The sequence below is a fragment of the Giraffa tippelskirchi genome, chromosome 11 (assembly GCF_054371585.1).
Source record: "Giraffa tippelskirchi isolate mGirTip1 chromosome 11, T2T-mGirTip1v1.2.pri, whole genome shotgun sequence".
Taxonomy (NCBI): domain Eukaryota; kingdom Metazoa; phylum Chordata; class Mammalia; order Artiodactyla; family Giraffidae; genus Giraffa; species Giraffa tippelskirchi.
Window position 1 is genome coordinate 137513507 of NC_137285.1, and position 21564 is coordinate 137535070.

General features: G+C 43.1%; 1 protein-coding gene across 3 annotated transcripts; it reads left to right on the top strand.

Moving 5' to 3' along the window:
- Positions 1-291: 291 nt before the first annotated feature.
- RAG1 (recombination activating 1) lies at positions 292-21321 on the top strand. Of its 3 annotated transcripts, XR_014069545.1 has the most exons (6): positions 298-462; positions 1065-2148; positions 6641-6806; positions 13582-13659; positions 14385-17811; positions 20455-20670. XR_014069545.1 is itself a non-coding variant. In XM_081544684.1 (5 exons), the coding sequence occupies exons 4-5, from the start codon at positions 13612-13614 to the stop codon at positions 17526-17528; spliced, it is 3192 nt and encodes a 1063-aa protein (XP_081400810.1). In that variant the 5' UTR covers positions 298-462; positions 1065-2148; positions 6641-6806; positions 13582-13611; the 3' UTR covers positions 17529-21321. The 3 variants fall into 3 exon arrangements, 2 of the variants coding, with proteins under 2 accessions (XP_081400811.1, XP_081400810.1); XM_081544684.1 differs by having other exon boundaries at positions 14385-21321; XM_081544685.1 differs by lacking the exons at positions 1065-2148; positions 13582-13659 and having other exon boundaries at positions 292-462; positions 14385-21321.
- Positions 21322-21564: the final 243 nt, after the last annotated feature.

Sequence of the window (21564 nt, forward strand, 5' to 3'; positions counted from 1 at the left end):
CTTTGGCCACCTGATGGAAAGAGTTGACTCATTGGAAAAGACCCTGATGCTGGGAAAGATTGAAGTCAAAGGGAGAAGGGGTGGCAGAGAATGAGATGGTTAGATAGCACCACTGACTCAATGCAAATGAATTTGAGCAAACTCTGGGAGACAGTGAAGGACAGAGGATCCTGGCGTGCTGCAGTCCATGGGGTCACAAAGAGTCTGACATGACTTAGTGATTGAACAACTACACAGAGGTCATAGTGTCATGTAGATGGGCCCTAATCCAATAGGATGGGTGTCCTTTTCAGAAATAGAAGAGACAGCAGGAATCTGTAAGCATAGGGGAAAGACCATGTGAGGACCCAGCAAGAAAGCAGCCTGTAAGCCAAGCAGAGTGGCCCCAGGAGAAACTGATCCTGATGACAGCTTGCTCTTGGACTTCCAGCCTCTAGAACTGTCAGAAATCAATTTCTACTGGTAAAGTCCCCCAGTTTGTATTTTGTTATGGCAGCCCTAGCAAACTAATGTAACCCTATTTACCTGTCATTCGCCTAATCTATAGAGACTCCTCCCGGGGATCTTGGCCTAAGTCTAATTTTTATCACTTATATCTGGTACTGCTGAAATTTTTCTCTCATCTTGGATGTTTTTAAAGGCATTTTCAAGGGGGCATTGGAGAAGGGTCTCCTTGCCCTTCCCTTAATTTCCTCTGAAACTTTACTTTTCTTATGGTCTCTAGCATGCAATTTAGCAGTTATGCCCTATCTGTTCCATTCATTAATAGCAACAGCTTTGATATCATCTGCCCAATTAACCTAGCTTGCAAGCAGCAGGTTATTAAATTCTGTAATCTCTGTCTAACACAATGCTTATGCTTAAAAATGCTGGAGATTTGGCTGATTGGTTTAAAACCTGGAATTGGATCCAGGGCGCAGGGACCCTGTTTCCTAAGTTTAGACGGTGAAGACAGATTCCATGAGGACTGAGGGAACTAGGGCTTCTTCCAACAAATGTGAGTATTTTAGAGCCCCAGTCTGGTTTCCACATGAAGTGATGTGCTGGTCTGTCGTCTCCCTCAGGGACGTCCAGGCAGATGTAGACAAACAGCAGGTGAGGAGGAAGAGCTGAAGCAGAGCAGGCTGAGAGCTGTCAACAAGCGAAGCTATATTAAGAAAGGCCCCCATCTGCAGCACTGTCTCAACCCTGCCCCCTACTGGGCGGACTCCTGAATTGACTTCCCACAGCTGCTCTGTGACAGGTGTGTCACGATTCGTAAGACACAAGTTGCAGCTTCTTAGAATTGGGAAGCTTCTTAAAGATCACATCCTTTGGTGTTCTGCCGAGTCCCATTGCGGAGCATGAAATGAGTTTAGGTAGCACGTGAGATGACTTCAGGTGGAGACATTAGCTTCGTGTGCAAGTTAACTGCTGAATTGTTTTTCTAGTTTTCTTTCAACCCTTCTAAATTTGGGAAGGAAAAAGTACCTATTTGGTAGATCTTTATACTCGCTAACCTTCCTTACTAACACAGAGAGAGTCTTTTTTTCCTACATTGTATTTCTGCTACAAACATTTGATAGCTTATAAAAATCCTTCTCTAAGTAGATTAATAAGTAAAGAAGGTGGCTTCCTTTAAAGATAATATTAAACAAATAATAGTGCAGGTGGTATTTGGGTAAGGCAAAAATTGTGAATGTGGTCAGAGTGAAATTATGGAGATACTGCTATCCCATTCCCTCCCCTTTGCTTCTACAAATGAAGAAACCGAGGCCTCTTTTGTAACGTTTCACTGAGGCTGAGTTGGGAGACATGAGACAATTGGCTAGTGGCATCTGTTACAACTGGGGCTTCCCAGGTGGCGCTAGTGGTAAAGAACCCACCTGCCAGTGCAAGAGACTTGAGAGACACAGGTTCGATCCCCGGGTCAGGAAGATCCCCTGGACACAGGCATGGCAACCCAGTCCAGTATTCTTGTCTGGAGAATCCCGTGGACAGAGGAGCCTAGGGGTCTACAGCCCACAGGGTCACAAAGAGTCGGACATGACTGAAGCACCTTAGCACACATATGCGCATCTATTACGGCTAGGACGCCCAAGAGGAAGAAGAGGCTGCCCCAGAAGTAACCTGAGTTTGGCGCTGTCATCTGCTTGGACCTTCATGATGGTAATGCCTGACACATAGGGAGGGTGAAAGGAATATCCAAGATGAGAGACCCCCATTTTCTTAGTCTGCTGGGGCTGCCAGAACAAAATACAACAGAGTGGGTGGCTTAAACAGCAGAAACTTATTTTCTCACGAGTCTGGAGGCTCGATGGTAGATATTAAGGAGCCCTCAGGTTGGTTTCTCCTGAGGCCTGTCCCTTTGGCTTGTAGAAGGCCGCCTTCTCCTGGCACCCTTATGTGATCTTTCCTCTGTGCTTGCACGTACCTTGGTGTGTCCCAATTTCCTCTCATAAGGACATCAGTCAGACTAGATTAGGGATCACTCTACAAAATTTTTTAACATATAATTTTATTTATTATTTATTTATTTTTGGCTGTGCTACATTTTCGTGCTGTGCGAGGGCTGTCTCTAGCTGTGGCGAGCAGGGGCTCCTCTTCGCTGTGATGTGTGGGCTTCTCGGTCCAGTGGCTTCTCTTGAGAAGCATGGGCTCTGATTTTAGTAGTTGCCGTTCCTGGGCTCTAGAGCTCAGTAGTTATGGTTCCCGGGCTTGAGTTGCTCCTCCCCATGTGGGATCTTCCTGCACCAGGGATCAAACCCATGTCTCCTGCATTGGCAGAAGGCTTCTTTACCCCTGATTCTTTACCACCAGGGAAGCCCAGGGATCACTCTGATACCTTATTTTAACTTAATCACTTCTTTCAAAACCCTATCTTGAAGTCTAGTCACATTTTGAGGTACTAGGGATGAACATTTCGGCACATTCACATTCACATTTCAATCTAAAGCCCCCGTTTAGATTGACAGACACAAACCACAAGTTACTTCAACATTATTCTATATTGCTACTGATTGCTACCTGGAGGAATAGCTCTGTTGGAAAAAGAGATTTGTGAGTCTAGGTGGCCAAAAGGCACGGGAACCCGGGGGTGATTCCTGGAAACTTACAGCAATTTCTACGTAATGGTCTGTGGTCCATGAGAAACAGAGAAGCCGCAAAGGCACTGAGGAGGTCTGAGCAATACTCTGATGTCATGTTACTGAGAACCTTTCTTTTTTCTAGTATAACATATGGAATATGTACATATTAGAGGTATTCATGGGTTTTGTTGTGGCTGGTGATTTTGGGGAATAGAGGGGGGACATTGGAGAGACTGGAAAAGCTGAGGGGAGCCTGAGGAGAATGAAGGTTAATTCTTCTTTGATGGAAGTAAAAAGCAGGGCCAATCTCAATTCAAGCTGAATTCAGCTGGTCTCCCCTTATTTGTGACAAAGCAAAGTTATGTTTTAGTTTTATTATTTAAAAATGTACGTTATTATTCTTACTGGCTACACTGCACACAGCTTGTGGGATTTCAATTTCTTGACCAGGAATTAAACCACCCAAGGCAGTGGTAGCCCAGAATCCTACCCACTGGACCACCAGGGAATTCCCCAGAGTTATTTTTTAAAACTGACATGTAGACAGGAAAGAGTAGAATCCAGACTTTCTAATAGAAACTTACATAATGAAATAAATAAATACAGAAATAAAGATACAATTTTTTTTCTGTAACGATATTGGTAAAGTGTGCTTTTATCTGCATTTGAAAACAGTACTCTTTTTGGAGTGGGAGGAATGTCCCAGAAATAAATTTATAATAATATATACATTTAAGTCACATAAATTTTCAACATTTTTGATAAACATATTATAGATAAGTCAATGGCATGTTTTTGTACAAATATAGTTAGAAGCTGATTGTACCTATGTCTTTCCAAAACCACTATTCATAAGTTGAAAAACAATATAATTTTAACTAAAATTTATTAAAAACTTAGCAACTGTTCTCATTAGATAAAAAGTTAAGCTACTTGGTAACTAGAGATAGAAACACAGCTAAATTACAGTTAAATTCCCTTCATTTAAGAGTATTCCTTTCTCACTCTCCAAAAACAATTATAACATTTTGGGTGTCCCCAAATTGCAGAGCTTAAGACAGATGCCCAGTTTGGCTTTTTGTAAACATATCTGTGGCTGTCCTACAATTAGTCATTTCAAGGCATTATGTTTATTCTAGGCTGGAGAAAGCTCATTCCTCAGACTTGAATTCTAACCCCTGGACACTTAGATCAAATTCATCCTACACTGATATTTGAACTCATTCTTAGACCCTGTACAGCTGAATGAGATGAGGCGAAAGAAATGCCTTTCTATATTTGGGGTTGGAAGGTGGAACAGATGTCTCCAGTTTAGAAAGGATATCTAATAAAGTCTGAAACATTGGACAGCACTTCTAAGTCCTCAGACTTCCTCATGAAGACACGTTCCGTACGTCTTCACTTTTTTGAGGAAGGGGGAGGAGGCACTCATTAATTATGTTCTGGGACCAGTTAGCAGTAGCAAAGTAGGGACTTCCATGTTAGACCTTTGATTTAGTGGAAGACTAGAGTTAACTAGGTCTGGGGTCTCGAGCAAGTTACTTTCACCATCTCAATTTCTGATGTTGTTTCTAACTTAGTCTATAGGAATTATGGAAGATTCCTACAGAGGCAGGCGATAGTGAAGGGGATGGGTAGGGAAGACAGAAGTCGGGATACATGGAAGAAAGAAGAAAACCAAACTTATTGACTGCTGCTGAACCAGTTCATGAACTTCTTGAGACTTTTTCTGATTGCTCAATGATACAGCCCTTTTTTTGCCCACACGATGGCACTAGTTGTTTAGAGAACAGCTTAGCTAATGCCAGAAAGCTCGCCAAGGCACTCCTGAATTTGTGGGGAATGAGCTGCAGCTGACGTTTAGAGCAATTAATAACGCATTAGAAAATTTACTAACAGGGATAATCCACATTGAGTTAATTAGAAAGCAACTTCAAGATCGGGGAAGTGGGGGAGAAACGAGTGGGTGGGGGTGCCGGCTCTCCACCACCAGCACTGTGACAAGTTTGTGTTATCACCGAAGGCTCTAGTCTAGCAATGGCCTGTTATGGTTCTGCTTCGTTGCCAGCTGGAGTTCCTTTCCAGGCTCAGAGAAGCAAGAAGGCATTGGGGGTGGGCGGGGGAGGGATGCTCCCTTTTCAAAGTACTGGAAAGAATCTTGTCCTAGGACTCCAGAGACCTGTTTGTAATGCTATTTTTTGCTACTAATTCTCATTCCCTCCTATGACATGGAATAGGACACTTTGCCCTTCGGGGACTGTTTCTCACTTTTAAGAGACATCCATTGGGTCAGATAACCTCTAAGTTCTCTTCCAGCTCTGGCATTCGATTCAGTGATGTTGGAAGACAAGGGTTTTGTGAGCTGGAGATACACAGATACATGCTTATATATGTAATCACAGTGTCAGTAAACAGCATCTGCTGGATTATGATAAGAGCACAGAAGGCAGTGTTCACACACTCAGACCACAGCTGCAGGAGTAGATTTTGATTGATATCAGCAACTGGAGCTCCTGGCTGTCTGGGAGGAAATTGAATTTGAAAAGGTCTTTTAAAAGGGCCTGCAGGGAGTCCAGGGGAATGAGTGGAGGCAACCTGCTAAGGAGGGTTTGGGGCTTGGGTGGAAAGGCGGGTGAAGTGAGAGATAGTAGGGCGCCTGTGCAGCATACGGAGCAGGGCCAGTGCTGGCCCCTTCCACGTTTCTAGGATTAACCACAGCTAGTCTCTCAGCCGGGAGGGCTCTCCTCAGTGCTGGGACCTGCCTGGCCTTGAATTGTCCAAACTCTAGTTTGCCCTTTTCATTCTTTTCCTCCTGCTAAACTTGGCCAAGATCTGTTGGGCATGTTTTATTTTTAATCTGCTTGGAACAACGTGCAAGTCTTGGCAGCTCTGACTTTGTTGTTTCATGATGGAAGTCAAGGTTTGCTCCAGGTGGGGGTCTGTCGCATGGCAAAGACTTGAAACAGGAATAGTGGGTGGAATCTTAGTGGCCAGGAAAAGGGGGCAGGATTCATGGCTCAGCGTGTTTTCCTGGTGATCCAATGGAGGTGTCATCTCTCAGCAGAGAAGAGGGGACAGCTACAAGATTTCAAGATGGCTAGGAAAAAGAGGTCCCCAGGCGTAATGGGGAGGGACAGGAAAATATTGGAAATCCTGTCCCTGAAGAATCTGATGTATAAAAATCCAGATTTTCAAATATAAAAAATTAGAAGTGTTTCTTCACACGTACCCAATATCTTATTTTGCCTCGTTTTAAATTTTTAATATTTTATTCGTATATCTTGTTTTTTTCTATTGTAAGGGAAACATATGACTGATAAAAACTTAAACAACACAGAAATCCTTGGCAAATATGATAAAAGATAAAGCTCTTGCATAATCTGGTTTGTCCCTTACGCCCCTGGTCCCTATGGCCTGATGCGTATTCTTTAATAAGTCTCTTTGAACATCTAATTTTCCTAAGAACAATTGAAAAGGATTCCATTTATGAATATTTGAGGTTAGAGAAATTTTCCAGCTCTGGTTTGGGGTTGAAGGACGACCCGCTGACTCTGTTTGCCTTGGAATTTCAGGGCCGAACCCAGGAAAGTTCCAGGAGAGTGAAACAGACAGTCCCTCTGGAGTTAGACAACTTCTAAGTGGGTCTGTGGAATTGAAGCCGACCCTTGGAAGCTGCGACTTGCTGCTCTGTTCCAGTTCTGTGAGATATGGCTGTTTCCTTGTTTCCTTCAAGGTGAGGTAAGGTGAGGTGGCCCTCCCTTCCTCTTTCTGTGAGTCCAGAGGAGATGCAGGGTTTTACAGCGTGGGAAGGTGGAGGGAAAGGGAAACGTCCTCTGTGTCAGCGATACTCTGACTCCTCTCTACATGACCCCATTGTACAAAGAGGACATCAAGACTATAAGTCACATCCTGGAGGCCCTGCTTCCTGCTGATTTGAACATGGGCTTCGCCTCCAGGAACTTCTCAGCTTCCACCTGCCAGCCTCATGACAGCATGTGAAGCTTGGGTATAAACACAGAAGCTCCTGGAAGACACAGGCCATCTCTCCCAATATTATTGCAATGGCTCCTGCTCAGTCTTTATGGGTGGAAACTGTGTCCCCCAGGACTGTTGTGTGGTTGGACAGGCCTGAGTAAAAAACAATGGGATATACGAGGAGGGGGCTTCCCGGGTGGCTCAGTGGTAAAGAACCTGCCTGACAAGCAGGAGACGTGGGTTCGACCTCTGGCTTGGGAAGATCCCCCGGAGAAGGAAATGGCAACCCACTCCAGTATTCTTGCCTGGGAAATCTCATGGACAGAGGAGCCTGGCAGGCTACAGTCCATGGTGTTGCAAAAGAGTTGGATAAGACAGTGACTGAACAACAACAGCAACATACTAGGAACGTCTAGAGAGGGCAGCACAGCACAGAGAAATCCTTGCACCTGATGCTGATCGTTTTTGCTGAAGATGAGAACACGGCCACCCCTCACATATTAGCTGAGCACAGGGGTACTTGGGTCTAAGAAATATAAAGGGGATTTGAAACAGAGACCTTGCGAGGTAGACTGAAGTTCGTTTTTGAGTCATCCTCACACTCTCGCTGCAGATGGCTCTCAGTATTCTCCTTTTACAGAATACTGAAGTGGTTGAAACATGCACTTTGAATCCCACTTCACTATTTAGTGGTGGGTGTCTATGGGTAAGCTTCTCCATTGCTTTAAGCTTCTGTGGCTTCTCTTTAGAAAAAATAATGTCAAATGTATAGCATTGTGGTGACAAATAAGTGACACGTAAAGCACTTGGAAGCCTGGCCTGTAGCTCTGGATAACATGGGGTTAATATAATCAATATTGGGATGTAGACAAGGAGATAGCATCTCATAAATCTATTACTTGGATTTAAGTAATATATCCAAGACCCAAAGCAATTGAAGGCACAGATCCTAGTCTGTTTCCTCAAAACTCTAGTAATGGAAATGTAGTGTTGTTTCGAGGAGCACAAACTTCCCTTCCTGAGAACTGTCCAGGTAGGTCATTTCAAAATTATAATAAAAGTGATCACAGAGTTAGCATTTGATGAGTACCTACTAAGGGCAGATCTCTGGGCTTCCCAGGTGGCTCAGTGGTACAGAATCTGCCTGCAGTGCAGGAGACGTGAGCTCGATCTCTGGGTTGGGAAGATCCCCTGGAGAAGGAAATGGCAAGCCACTCCGGTATTCTTGTCTGGGAAATCCAATGGACAGAGGAGCCTGGTGGGCAACAGTCCATGGGGTTGCAAAGAGTTGGACACAACTTAGAGACTAAACAACAACAAGGGCAGATGCTGTTGCAAGTATTTTCCTATGATAACTCTCGCTGTATAAGCTCATTGACTATTTAAGGTATATATTGTTTGTATTTCCATCTTACAGATGAGGAAACTGAGGCACTGCTATAGAACCTCAGCAGAAGTCTGAAATTATGTTGACAAGATGATTTCCAACCAAACAGTGTTGGGGAGTGAACTGGCAGCTCTGGCAGTGTTGCAGCACACACCAGAGTGTGCTTCTACACTCAGGTCCCCCAGCTAAGCTTCCTGAAGAACCAGGTGCCAGCTGGAGCTGGGTGGCTCATGGCCTGTGATTGGCTGCCATCACTTGTGGTTAGCCCTGTGTGGTGGGGGGAGGCTGGGAAAGGCAGTGGAGACTGATAAATAATGCAGCAGCCTGCCTGAAAGACAGGAGAGCACCCTCTGCCTTCTCTTTGGTATCAAGTGATATCAACTGAATCGCAGTCTTCCCACTTTGCCCAGGCAGCCTGCTGAGCAAGGTAACACTCATGCTTTTCATGCCTTGAGTCACAATATTTATTATATTTTTATGTTGCTAACTAGAAGTACTTGGGCTTTTTCCCTAGTGGGGAATGAGAGGAGGGATGGAGGGAAGCTGACGTATGTTTGGTTTTTCTCTCTAATGTGCTTAAAATAGGAAAGGGAAAAGAAACCAAGTTGAGGAAGACACAGGTTCTTCAAGAAGATGCAAAATATCTGGAGGGCTGTAGGCAGAGGAAGGGCTTAGGGAGTGTCTTATTTATTTATTTGGCTGCAGTGTGTGGCTTGTGGGGATCTTAGTTCCCTGACCCAGGTATCAAACATGTGCCCCGGGCAGTGAAAGCTCAGAGTCCTATCCAACGGACTGCCAGGAATTTCCCAAGCAGTGCTTATTGAAAGGATTTGCAAAATGAATCAGTAGAAAGAAAGTAGTGAGACTCTTGGAAAAAATACTGCGCTGATCCAGACAAGAAAAATAATCAGGAGCAAACAAATTTCAGGGTTGGAGGAAATACGTACGTGCCCAGGTATTTGCCAAGAATTGCCAGGAATTTCCTGAGCTGCATCAGATTAAGTAGGAGACCAGTATTTCCCAAAGCATGACCTGCGGGCCCCTAGTAGCAATGTCACTGAAATACTTGTTAAAAAATACAATTTCTGGACTCTGTCCCAGATGGAGAATCAGACTCTCTGGGACCTGATGATCTGCATCATTGTTTTTAAACACAAGCTCCCTAGTGATGCTGGCACATAGCAATTTTGAGAACTGTCACTGTAGAGGCCCTACATGGAGGTTACGTTCGTGAACAGGATTCCTGAACAGGGGCTGTGACAGCGCACTTCTTTTTCTGAAGTAGTTCAAGCAAGAAGTTGCCTGGAGGAAGAGCCAGAATCTTCAGGTCATTTTGTAGTTGCCTTGAGACATAAAAAGGCTTTTGATGCTGTCTGTTTTTTGATGTTAGTGTTTGGCAAAAAGTAGACAATAGTTATTTGGGGAGTGAATGAATAAATGAATGACTGAGTGCAACGAGTGTGACAACAAGGGGTCACGCTTGGGCACACAGTAGTCACTCAAGCATTGTGGGGACCAAAGACGTTAAGGGGGGTATTGTGGACCAAGTACCAGCACGTATGTGTGTGCAGAGTAGGGGGCTGAGCTAGGAGTGGGGGTGGTGCCGGGCTCTGCCTTCCAAAATAAGTAATGATGCACTCATATGAATGACAGTTTCTGCCCCAGCCAAGTCACCTTAGACTGGCTGCCAAAGCGAATCCATGCCCTGTAGGGAGAAGGACCTCTGAGAGGGCAGAGTACGATGGGAACAGGGCTGAGCCGGCAACCACCCTGCCTTATAGAGTCTGATGCTGGTCCACCACTGAGACCCTTTGTTAGAAGAGAGATCAAGAGTTTGCAAGATTCCCGGGTGTCAAAAAAAAAAAAAAAAATGACCACAAGATAACTCTTTCATGGTTCTAACTTCATGCTGTCTGCAAGTCCATATTTCAGTCCCCTTTCAACTTGTTTGGGATTCCCAGGTGGCTCAGAATCCGCCTGTCAACGCAGGAGATATGGGTTCGATCCTTGGGTCGGGAAGATCCTCTGGAGAAGAAAATAGCAACCCACTCCAGGATTCTTGCCTGAGAAATCCCATGGACAGAGGAGCCTGGCGGGCTACAGTCCATGGGGTCGCAAACAGTCGGTCACAACTAAGCGACTGAAAATGCATGCACCTTTACCAGAAAAGAAAAGCTAAGAATGGGGGTCAGATTTAACACTTGGCTAAACTTTTCTGGGACGAAATTTAGGAAGAAATATGGGAAAATGAGGAAGGAGAAGAGGGTGTCAGAGGATGAGGTGGCTGGATGGCATCATCAATGCAATGAACATGAACTTGGGCAAACTCTGGGAGATGGTGAGGAACAGGGAGGCCTGGTGTGCTGCAGTCCACGGGGTCACAAAGAGTCAAACACGACTGGGCAACTGAACAACAACAACAACGGGAACATGACTAAGGGGTACATAGAAATCTAGCCTTAAAAATGTTTTTTTCCCTAAAGTGAATGTATCACAAAAATTTAAAAAATAATACACATTTGTTGTGAAAAATTGTAATGATATAAAAATGAATTAAATAGAAAATTAGAGATCTTATCAGTACAATTCTATTTTCTTAAGAGTTGACATTGTGAAGGTTTCAGTGCATACCCTTCCAGACTTTCTAAATTTTCAGATATATACAAATATGAACAAATATGCAAGAATGAGGTCTTACTATACTTGCTATTGTTGTTCTTGTCTCTGCTTTGTAATGTGGGCATCATTTTATATCTTGATGTATATAGAAACTGCATATATGTATCAATGCATATAGAAAATTTTAATTTCTGTGTTTTCTATTGTGTACCTGGTCCATAGTTTGTTTAATAATGCTTAGTGATTATTTATGCTGTTTTCTATTTTGCAAAGTAACAAAAAATTTTTTAAACACATCTTTAATTTTTTTCTTTCTCTCTCTCTCCATATAAAATATCACTATGGGAATAACCTGTGGGAATGTTTTTACAGAACTTTCTAAAATCAGATTTACCTCACCAAAGATAATATATATTTAAACTTTTAAAAGACATTGTTACATTGTCCACTAGAAATATTATACCAATTTACACTCCTCCCAAGAATGTATGGAGATACTTCAATCCTCATACCTTCGTTAATGCTGATGAGCATCAATATTTTTAATCTTTGCTAATCAAATAGATAAATGATATCTGATTAGAACTAGTTATTAAAAGTTCTACCTTCTAAAAATAATAGATGCTTATTTCAGAGGCAGTAAAAATCCTAGATAAGGATAAAAAATATAAAACATCTGTAGCTTTCACCTGCGTGCATGCTAAGTTGCTTCAGTTGTGTCCAAGTCTTTGTTGACCTTATGGACTGTAGCCCTCCAGGCTCCTCTGTCCATGGAATTCTCCAGGCAAGAGTACTGGAGTGGGTTGCCAAGCCCACCTGTAGGGGATCTTCTCAACCTGAGGATCAAAACTGCATCTCTTCTGTCTCCAGCATTGGCAGGCGGGTTCTTTACCACTAGCGCCACCTGGGGAAGCCTCATAGGTTTCACACATCACCACTGTTAGCTTCTTGGTGTATGTTTCCCTAAAAAAGAGAAGAATAACACATTTTTCCTACTCCATTCTTGCTTCTAGTTTGGATAAACTTGTAGCAGCTAAATAGAGAAACAATCCAATAAGTAAATTTGATTGGCTGTCAATGGCTAATAATAGCTTGGTGATGGTACTCTTTCTGGGAGTACTTTCACAAATGTATTTCAGCTGATTTTGATAGACTATTTTTAGGGTAGTGGGAGTCAAGGGGAGGTGTGGGTAGGGAGGGGAGACAGTTCTAGGGCTCCTTCCAACATGCCTTGACTTACTGATTGTGAAAGTTCAATATTTAACTTGAATAACTCTAGAGATGGTCATGCATTTTTAAAAAGAAGAATTCAAAGTATTATCTTGGAATTCCAGAGAACTAGCATGCTAGAAAAAGACAGGGAAGGGGAAGGCTAAAGAAGTTAAAAAAACACTTGGGAATGAGTTCAGACCAAGGCAACAGAGGGGGCATGGGAAGGCCCCTGACCCTGACCCAGGACGGAATTTAGGAACATAATTGAACCGTATGCAACTTTGAGGTGTTGGTTGGGCTGCAGCTGAAATACTTCTGAGGTTAATGAGCCCTTTGAAATGGTTTGGAACTGTTTGGTTCTCACACAGTCCTGCATATAGAACAAGGTAACAGGATTTCCTTTTCAACCAAGACTGGGAAGTTGGCTATTAGTTTTTACAAAAAACATGCACCTCCGAAGCATAATGCATGCAAGATGGAGCAGACTTCAGCGGTTTAAAGGGACGGCCTGACAGGCAACTGTCAGCAGCTGTCAGGACGGGCCCTCGTGGCTTCCCCCTGCCCACCAGCCCCCACCACCAATCCCACCTCTGGGCAAAGTGTGTTCCTCTGAGGGTTAGTCCCCATGACCGCATGACTAGAAAAATATCACCAATTTGGTTAGTTAGTTAGTTAATTGAGGGGAAATGTTATTTAATATAATCCTCCAAGTCAAGAGCATTAAACCAGGGACTTCCCTGGCAGTTTAAGTAATTAAGACTTCGCCTCCCAGTGCAGGGGGTGTGGGTTGGATCCCTGGTCAGGGAGCTAGGTTCCTGCATGCCTCACAGCACCACCCCCCGCCCCGCCCTCCGCCAAAATGTCCAAAACATAAAACAGAAGCAATATTGTAGCAAATTAAATCAAGACTTTAAGAAAAAAGAGCATTAATTCAGGCAAATATGGGATATATAGATGACAGTTTGAACATACAGTTGCTGTTTTTTCCAGTTATGCATACTAAAGAATTTTGAGAATATTGGGCTAATTGAGTCTAGAGATACTCAAATGGCATTTTAAGACTTTTTCTCTACAGCACCATGATGTCTACACCACAACCCAGATCGCTAGGGTTTCCTGAAATATATAATTGCTAATGTTTTTCAACGAAGAAAAATATTACTCCCACATCTTCTTATTACAAACTATAGAGCTAATTAATGATCAGTGCCTGGTAATGACTTTCAGGATGGCCTGTGGAATTTTATCTGAAAATACTCGAATTTTTCATCTTAAAAGTTCTTCAGAATCTTTGTACATGCACACTGTGGTTTGTTTCAGGTTTAGAGACTTCCGTGGGGTTTGTTTCTAATGGAGACACAGCCTTTTAATTTACAGCAGCGTTCACTAATTAAAATTGTAAGCATAATTACTATCCATGATACTTATTATTAGAATGCATTCATAAAGCTCAAAATTCACTTCATCCTTTCAAGTACTGAGTAATTAGTTTCTTTGGATTTGTAGCTTTATCATCCTTTTATGTCCCGTTTGGAAGAAATAAACAATCAACCTCCCGGGAGACAGCTTTAAAAAGCTGGAAATATATTGTCCAGCTAGTGCAATGAGGCTGATACAATGCATAAAATATGACTTTTCTTTGGTTTTAGTAGCCAGTTTTTTCTTGCATTTATTCAGCAAATAACTATTGAGCATGTAATGTGTGCTAGGAACCTTGGGGAGACAGAGGTAAATCGGTCAGAGATTTTTGCCCTCAAAGACCTTAAGGTTTTAGTGAAAGGGAAATAATATTGTACATATGGTATGTACATCAACTGTACCTCAGTAAAAATAATAAACTGAAATATAAGATTGTACACATATATGTAAAATAAACTATGGTGGTGCACGTACTTACATACATGGTTTAAATGACCATCCACACTGTAAGAACAGGGAATGACTCTATTCTCTGCTATATGATTAGCACCTAACATAGTATATTAAAATAGGAGATTTAATAATTAACTTTCTGGATGATTTAATAAGTGAATAATTGAATGTACTATCTGTATTCTTTCCAAGGTGCATCAGTGGGATGTTAACATTTTTTTCCTCATCTGACTTGTTTTTATTGTTCTCAGGTATCAGCCAGCATGGCTGTCTCTCTGCCACCCACCCTGGGACTCAGTTCTGCCCCAGATGAAATCCAGCATCCACATATTAAATTTTCAGAATGGAAATTTAAACTGTTCAGGGTGAGATCCTTTGAAAAGGCCCCAGAAAATGCTCAAGCAGAAAAGCAAGATTCCTCCGAGGGGAAGCCCTCTCTAGAGCAATCTCCAGCAGCCCTGGACAAGGCTGGTGGTCCAAAGCCAGCCCTGACTCAACCGGTGTTAAAGCCCCACCCAAAGTTTCTGAAAAAATCCCATGATGATGGAAAAGCAAGAGACAAAGCAATCCACCAAGCCAACCTGCGACATTTCTGCCGCATCTGTGGGAATTCTCTCAAAGCTGATCGGCACCACAGGAGATATCCCGTCCATGGGCCAGTGGATGGAAAAACCCAAGTCCTCTTACGAAAGAAGGAAAAGAGGGCCACGTCCTGGCCAGACCTCATTGCCAAGGTCTTCCGGATCGACGTGAAGGCAGATGTGGACTCGATCCACCCCACTGAGTTCTGCCATAACTGCTGGAGCTTCATGCACAGGAAGTTCAGTAGTGCCCCGTGTGAGGTTTACTCCCCGAGGAATGCAACGATGGAGTGGCACCCCCACACACCATCCTGTGACATCTGCGATGCTGCCCGTCGAGGACTCAAGAGGAAGAGTCAGCCGCCAAACTCACAGCTCAGCAAAAGACTCAGAACTGTGATCGACCGAGCGAGACAAGCCCGACGGTGCAAGAGAAGAACTCAGGACAGGATCAGCAGCAAGGAACTGATGAAGAAGATCGCCAACTGCAGTAAGATACACCTCAGTACCAGGCTCCTGGCGGTGGACTTCCCGGCGCACTTTGTGAAATCTATCTCCTGCCAGATTTGCGAACACATTCTGGCGGACCCCGTGGAGACCAACTGTAAGCACGTCTTTTGCAGGATCTGCATTCTCAGATGTCTCAAAGTCATGGGCAGCTATTGTCCTTCTTGCCAGTATCCCTGCTTCCCCACTGACCTGGAGAGTCCGGTGAAGTCTTTTCTGAGCATCTTGAATTCTCTGATGGTGAAATGTCCAGCAGAGGAGTGTGATGAGGAGGTCAGCTTGGAAAAATACAATCACCATGTCTCAAGCCACAAGGAATCAAAAGAGACTTTTGTGCATATCAATAAAGGGGGCCGGCCCCGCCAGCATCTCCTGTCTCTGACCCGGCGGGCTCAGAAGCACCGTCTGAGAGAGCTCAAGATGCAGGTCAAGGCTTTTGCCGACAAGGAAGAAGGTGGAGATGTGAAGTCCGTGTGCCTGACTTTGTTCCTGCTGGCGCTGAGGGCAAGAAATGAGCACAGGCAAGCCGATGAGCTGGAGGCCATCATGAAGGGACGTGGCTCCGGCCTGCAGCCGGCTGTCTGCTTGGCCATCCGTGTCAACACCTTCCTCAGCTGCAGCCAGTACCACAAGATGTACAGGACTGTGAAGGCCATCAGCGGGAGGCAGATTTTCCAGCCTCTGCACGCCCTTCGGAGTGCTGAGAAAGTCCTTCTGCCAGGCTACCACCCCTTCGAGTGGCAGCCACCTCTGAAGAACGTGTCTTCCAGCACTGACGTAGGCATTATTGATGGACTCTCCGGACTGGCCTCCTCTGTGGACGACTACCCGGTGGACACCATTGCCAAGCGCTTCCGCTATGATGCAGCTTTGGTGTCGGCTCTGATGGACATGGAAGAAGACATCCTGGAGGGCATGAAAGCCCAAGAGCTTGACGACTACCTGAATGGGCCCTTCACCGTGGTGGTGAAGGAATCTTGTGATGGGATGGGAGACGTGAGCGAGAAGCACGGCAGCGGACCGGCAGTTCCGGAAAAGGCGGTTCGGTTTTCCTTCACGGTCATGAAAATCAGCATCGCTCACGGGTCACAGAACGTGAAGGTGTTCGAGGAAGCCAAGCCTAACTCTGAGCTGTGTTGCAAGCCGCTGTGCCTCATGCTAGCCGATGAGTCTGACCACGAGACCCTGACGGCCATCCTGAGCCCTCTCATTGCCGAGAGGGAGGCCATGAAGGGCAGCGAATTAATGCTGGAGATGGGAGGCATCCTTCGGATTTTCAAGTTCATCTTTAGGGGCACCGGGTACGATGAGAAACTGGTCCGGGAAGTGGAAGGCCTCGAGGCTTCCGGCTCAGTCTACATTTGCACCCTTTGTGATGCCACCCGCCTGGAGGCCTCTCAAAATCTGGTCTTCCACTCCATAACCAGAAGCCACGCTGAGAATCTGGAGCGCTATGAGGTCTGGCGTTCTAACCCCTACCATGAGACGGTGGAGGAACTGCGGGACCGGGTGAAGGGGGTCTCGGCCAAACCCTTCATCGAGACGGTGCCTTCCATAGATGCGCTCCACTGCGACATCGGCAATGCGGCTGAGTTCTACAAGATCTTCCAGCTGGAGATCGGAGAGGTGTATAAGAACGCCAACGCCTCCAAAGAGGAAAGAAAAAGATGGCAGGCTACCCTGGACAAGCACCTCCGGAAGAAGATGAACCTGAAGCCCATCATGAGGATGAACGGCAACTTTGCCCGGAAGCTCATGACCAAAGAGACGGTTGAGGCAGTTTGTGAATTAATTCCCTCCCAGGAGAGGCACGAAGCCCTGAGGGAACTGATGGACCTTTATTTGAAGATGAAACCCGTCTGGCGATCCTCATGCCCTGCTAAAGAGTGCCCGGAATCCCTCTGCCAGTATAGCTTCAATTCACAGCGCTTTGCTGAGCTGCTCTCCACCAAGTTCAAGTATAGATACGAGGGCAAAATCACCAATTATTTTCACAAAACCTTGGCTCACGTCCCTGAAATTATTGAGAGGGATGGCTCCATTGGGGCATGGGCAAGCGAGGGAAATGAATCTGGCAACAAACTGTTCAGGCGTTTCCGGAAAATGAATGCCAGGCAGTCCAAGTACTACGAAATGGAAGACGTCTTGAAACATCACTGGTTGTATACCTCCAAATACCTGCAGAAGTTTATGAATGCTCATAATGCCCTGAAAGACACTGGGTTTACCCTCAACTCGCAGGGAGGCTTAGCGGACTCGTTAGACCTAGAGGACTCTCCAGAGTCTCAAGATTCAATGGAATTTTAAGCAGGGCAGCCGCTTATGAGTTGGTTTTGCTAATATGTTTTCCTCTGGGTGGCATGAGACCTTCTCCTGGTACCCTGCGCTCCAGTGTGTGGGGCTTCACCACCCAGGCAGTGGTAGGTGGGAGAGGCAGCAGATGCTGAACCCATGTCAGGAATGGGTAACTAGTGAGCTGATTGCTTGAGCTGTTTAGGGAGTTCAGAAATGCAACAGGGGAAATCAGTTATTTGAAAGCTCGATAGCTGAGAGGAGGAATAACTGCAGGGGAACAGAGATGAACAGATAGGTGTGTGTGCGACTGAGTGACATGAAAATCAAAGTGAGGGTTGCCAAAGAAGTCAGGAAAGAAATTTGACTTGTGGTCTCCATCCCCTCACCAAGTTACTCTAGTTTATATTGAGCTGTGTTTTTTATATCATTTTTGTAGAATTCTTTGTTTGATAAATTTCACATATTTTGGCTTATCCTACAAGATTCAAAAAAGCTTTTCAGATGTCTCTAGCAATAATATCTTCCTTGTGTATGGTACACTGACCTTGACACAGTGCTCCTGGTACATCCTGTCAGTTGGTACAGTTATGCAGAAATACCCTACATCCAGAATATTTTTGGAAAATCAGTCCTTTTCTGAATTTAATTGATGTCTCTTTTGTAATGGCTGGAGTTTAGGAGATCATGTGTACCATGGATTTTTCAATAACAAATTTAGAAGAATAAAACTGTTAGCTGCAGTTAGTTATTAATCTTATGGTAGTACATGTTTAGTTTGCTATCAGTAGCCAAGAGATCTTTATTTTTACTTTTAACTAGTTTAGATTCTCCAAATGATTTTCCATACAATCCTAAAGCTACGGGGGCCTTTTTTGTTTTGTTTTTACTTTAAAAAAAATTATTTCTAATCGGAGGATAATTGCTTTGCAATGTTTTGTTGGCTTCTGCCATATATCAACATGAATCAGCCATAGGTATACACATGTCCCTCTTCTCTTGAACCTCCCTCCCACCTTCCACTCCACAGTGGTCTTTTAAATCTGGGTTTGTTTACTGTATAAAAACAGATTTAATGTCTTGCTGAAAATTTCTGCCAGGTTTTCTCCGTATGAAACCTGGATCAATTTTACTAAATCTAGTTTTCATGGAGTCTTTCCCTCTACATTATGTTACTTTTTTTTCTAGTATGATTAGTTTAATTTCAGTGCATTAAGGTTTTTGCAGCAGGAAATTGTTGTACTTTTCTCACCTGCTAAGTTTAGAGGGAGGGCCTCCCAGGTGGTGCAGTGGTAAAAAATCTGCCTGCCAATGCAGGAGATGAAAGCGAGGTGGGTTTGATCCCTGGGTTGGGAAGATCCCCTGAAGTAGGAAATGGCAACCCACTCTAGTACTCTTGCCTGGAAAATTCCATGGACAGTGGAGCCTGGTGGGCTATAGTCTATGGAGCCTGGTGGGCTATAGTCTATGGGGTTGCAAAGAGTCAGACGTGACTGAGTGGCTGAGCATGCACGCACAAGTTTAGCACGCCTGCTCATGGTACAGTGGAAGACTTAACATTTGTAGAGGGTTTGTGGTTTGTTTTTTTTTTTGCCACTTTTAGAATATTTCCACATTCATCCACATTCATTTTGCCTCATTTTTCCTCACTACAACTCTGTGGGGTAGACATTGCTATGATTCCCATTTGGTGGAGGGTTAAACGACTTGCCAAAATTTACGGGGATACTAAATACCTGATCTGGAATTTGAACTCAAATCTTTTGTCTTCAGATTCCATGTTGTTTCTACCACAAAAATGAACCATTATTTTAAAAAAAAATAAAGCAGTAACATAATTTGTTTAGACTCTACAACTCATCACTATAGTTCATAATCTTGGGATTGCATTTCTTAGGAGCAGGGTCGGGTGGGTTTTAAGTCCTTGGTGTGCTTTGGGCTTTTTGCTAGGAGGAAGAGTTGTCAAAGTTCTCAAGAGCCCCCCAAGCCTCTGGTGGCTCCAGTTTTTGGAAACTGCATTTGGATGTCTGCATCCTTAGGAATTTGGGAATTGCCAATTGCTGGCAATTTAGAGCAGGCGTGGGAATTTATATGCTAGTGAGTCATAATGATATGTTAGTGTTAATTGGTTTTTTTCTTCCTTTGATTTTATTGGCCTTAATTGCCACTCTTCATACACAGTATATCAAAGAGCTTTGTAATTTACTTGTCAAATGTGCATCAGTGATATTATCCTAAATGGTATGCATTTGGTGCTTTTATAGGGATTGAACCTGGTATTTTCCATTTAAACAATACAGCAGTTTTTTTCTTGCTGTTTTTGTATAGAATATATAAATTACAAAGATACTTGTAATTTAGTTGTCAAAAAGACATACATATTTTAATTGTATTTTTTCTAGAAAACGTTTATGTTTTGCATTTGGTAAACTAATGGACTTTGAAGCCACCCCTTTCCTTCATCCCCTTTAATCCTTTCAGCACATCTCTGCACTAATAAACAGCTAAATTCCTGTAATCTTCTTACTCCCTGAGGCATGCTGGCTCTGGTTTGTAGATTTTTTTCCCCCACTTCCTCTCTGTTACTCGATTGGTGGCAATGTAAACACTTTCCAATGTTAAATTCAACTTTTCTAGCATTGTAGGAACTACTTTGAATGCATGTGACTAACAGCATGATTTATAGCACAACCCTCCCAATAATCCCTTAATCAGATCACATTTTAATAAACCCCAGGACCATCTGGCTGCAGGAATTTCAATATGTAGAAATGCTGCCTATGGTTTTTGTCCTCCTCACTGTTGAGATTGTAATATCCTAGACCCTGGTTTTATATTCAAGTTTTATTTTTGATGGTGTCTATTGTAAATGCAGTCACATTCTCTAGGGAAATTCACCACACTAAACGGAGCATTTTTTTTTTTTTTTTCTGAAGTGTAGAATGAGACTTGAGAAGTGAAAGGCATCTTTCTCCCATGAAACCTGATTCTACAAGTTCTCCTGCCTACCCGCTGAGGTGCACTGCAGGGACCAGTGATAATGGCTGAATTGATGAATAGTCAGTATGAGGTCAAAAAGCTCTTTGGGATTAATAAATATGTACCAAGAAGTAGGAACAGGAGGAAAAGATGTCTTTTCCTTCCAAGTGAATTAAAATTTAGTTTTGCCTCAATTTGTTTTCACAAAAGATAGATGAAGGTAAAGATTTTTTTTTGGTTGAGCTTGTGGATCTCACATTAGATCAAACAGAATTCAAATTACACACAGCTAGGAGGCAGAGTTTGTAAGCACTGGTGATGATTGCAAGGATGAATCATCATTTCGATGCAAATGATTTTTGATTGCAGATATGTCTGTGTCTTCAGTTATTGTATGAGAGGTGGTCTATTCTTTCGATGTTGAGAGATTTTTAAGTAACAGTAGATATTTTGTCACTATTTTATTTTTTTCCATTTAACTACAGTGACCTACATAAATATACCTCATTCATTTTTGGCCAGATTTTTCCTTTTGTGAAATTGCACTTCACTTTATTTTCCTACTCAAAATTGTAAAGTTTGTTTAATGGCTTCTAAGACGTTTCTTCTTCTTTTTTTGTATTTGTTTTAGGAAAAGTTCAGGCACCAGGATGTAGTGGTTTTATTTGATGATTTGTTGTGAAGGAATTTCCATGTCAAATGTTTTCAATTAAAGTATATTTCAGCACTTAATTTTTATATTTTAATATTTCTATTCCTTATTAATATTATGGCTATAGTTAACAGTTGTATGTTTAAGTATTTGAAATAAAAGTTTAAAATTTGGAAACGGTGGGTATTGTGATTTATATTCAAATAATAATATTGAGTACAACATTAAAAAAATGAAATGACATTTTTCCTTGAGGGAAATACAACATGAATTTGGTACTTTTATAATAAAAAAGCAACAGAATAATGAGTATAGTTTATACTGAAATATGAAAGACAATTTGGTTCCAGATACTTAAGGTAAGTGTAGCAATTCAAAATGTAGGGTTTGAAAATGAAAATTTAAATTCCTTTGACAATC

Bases quoted from the DNA above. Each gene is read 5' to 3' on its own strand.
- RAG1 (XM_081544684.1), top strand. From the start codon at position 13,612: ATGGAGACACAGCCTTTTAATTTACAGCAGCGTTCACTAATTAAAATT. The intron at 13,660-14,384 runs GTAAGCATAATT...TATTGTTCTCAG, and splicing joins AGCGTTCACTAATTAAAATT to GTATCAGCCAGCATGGCTGT.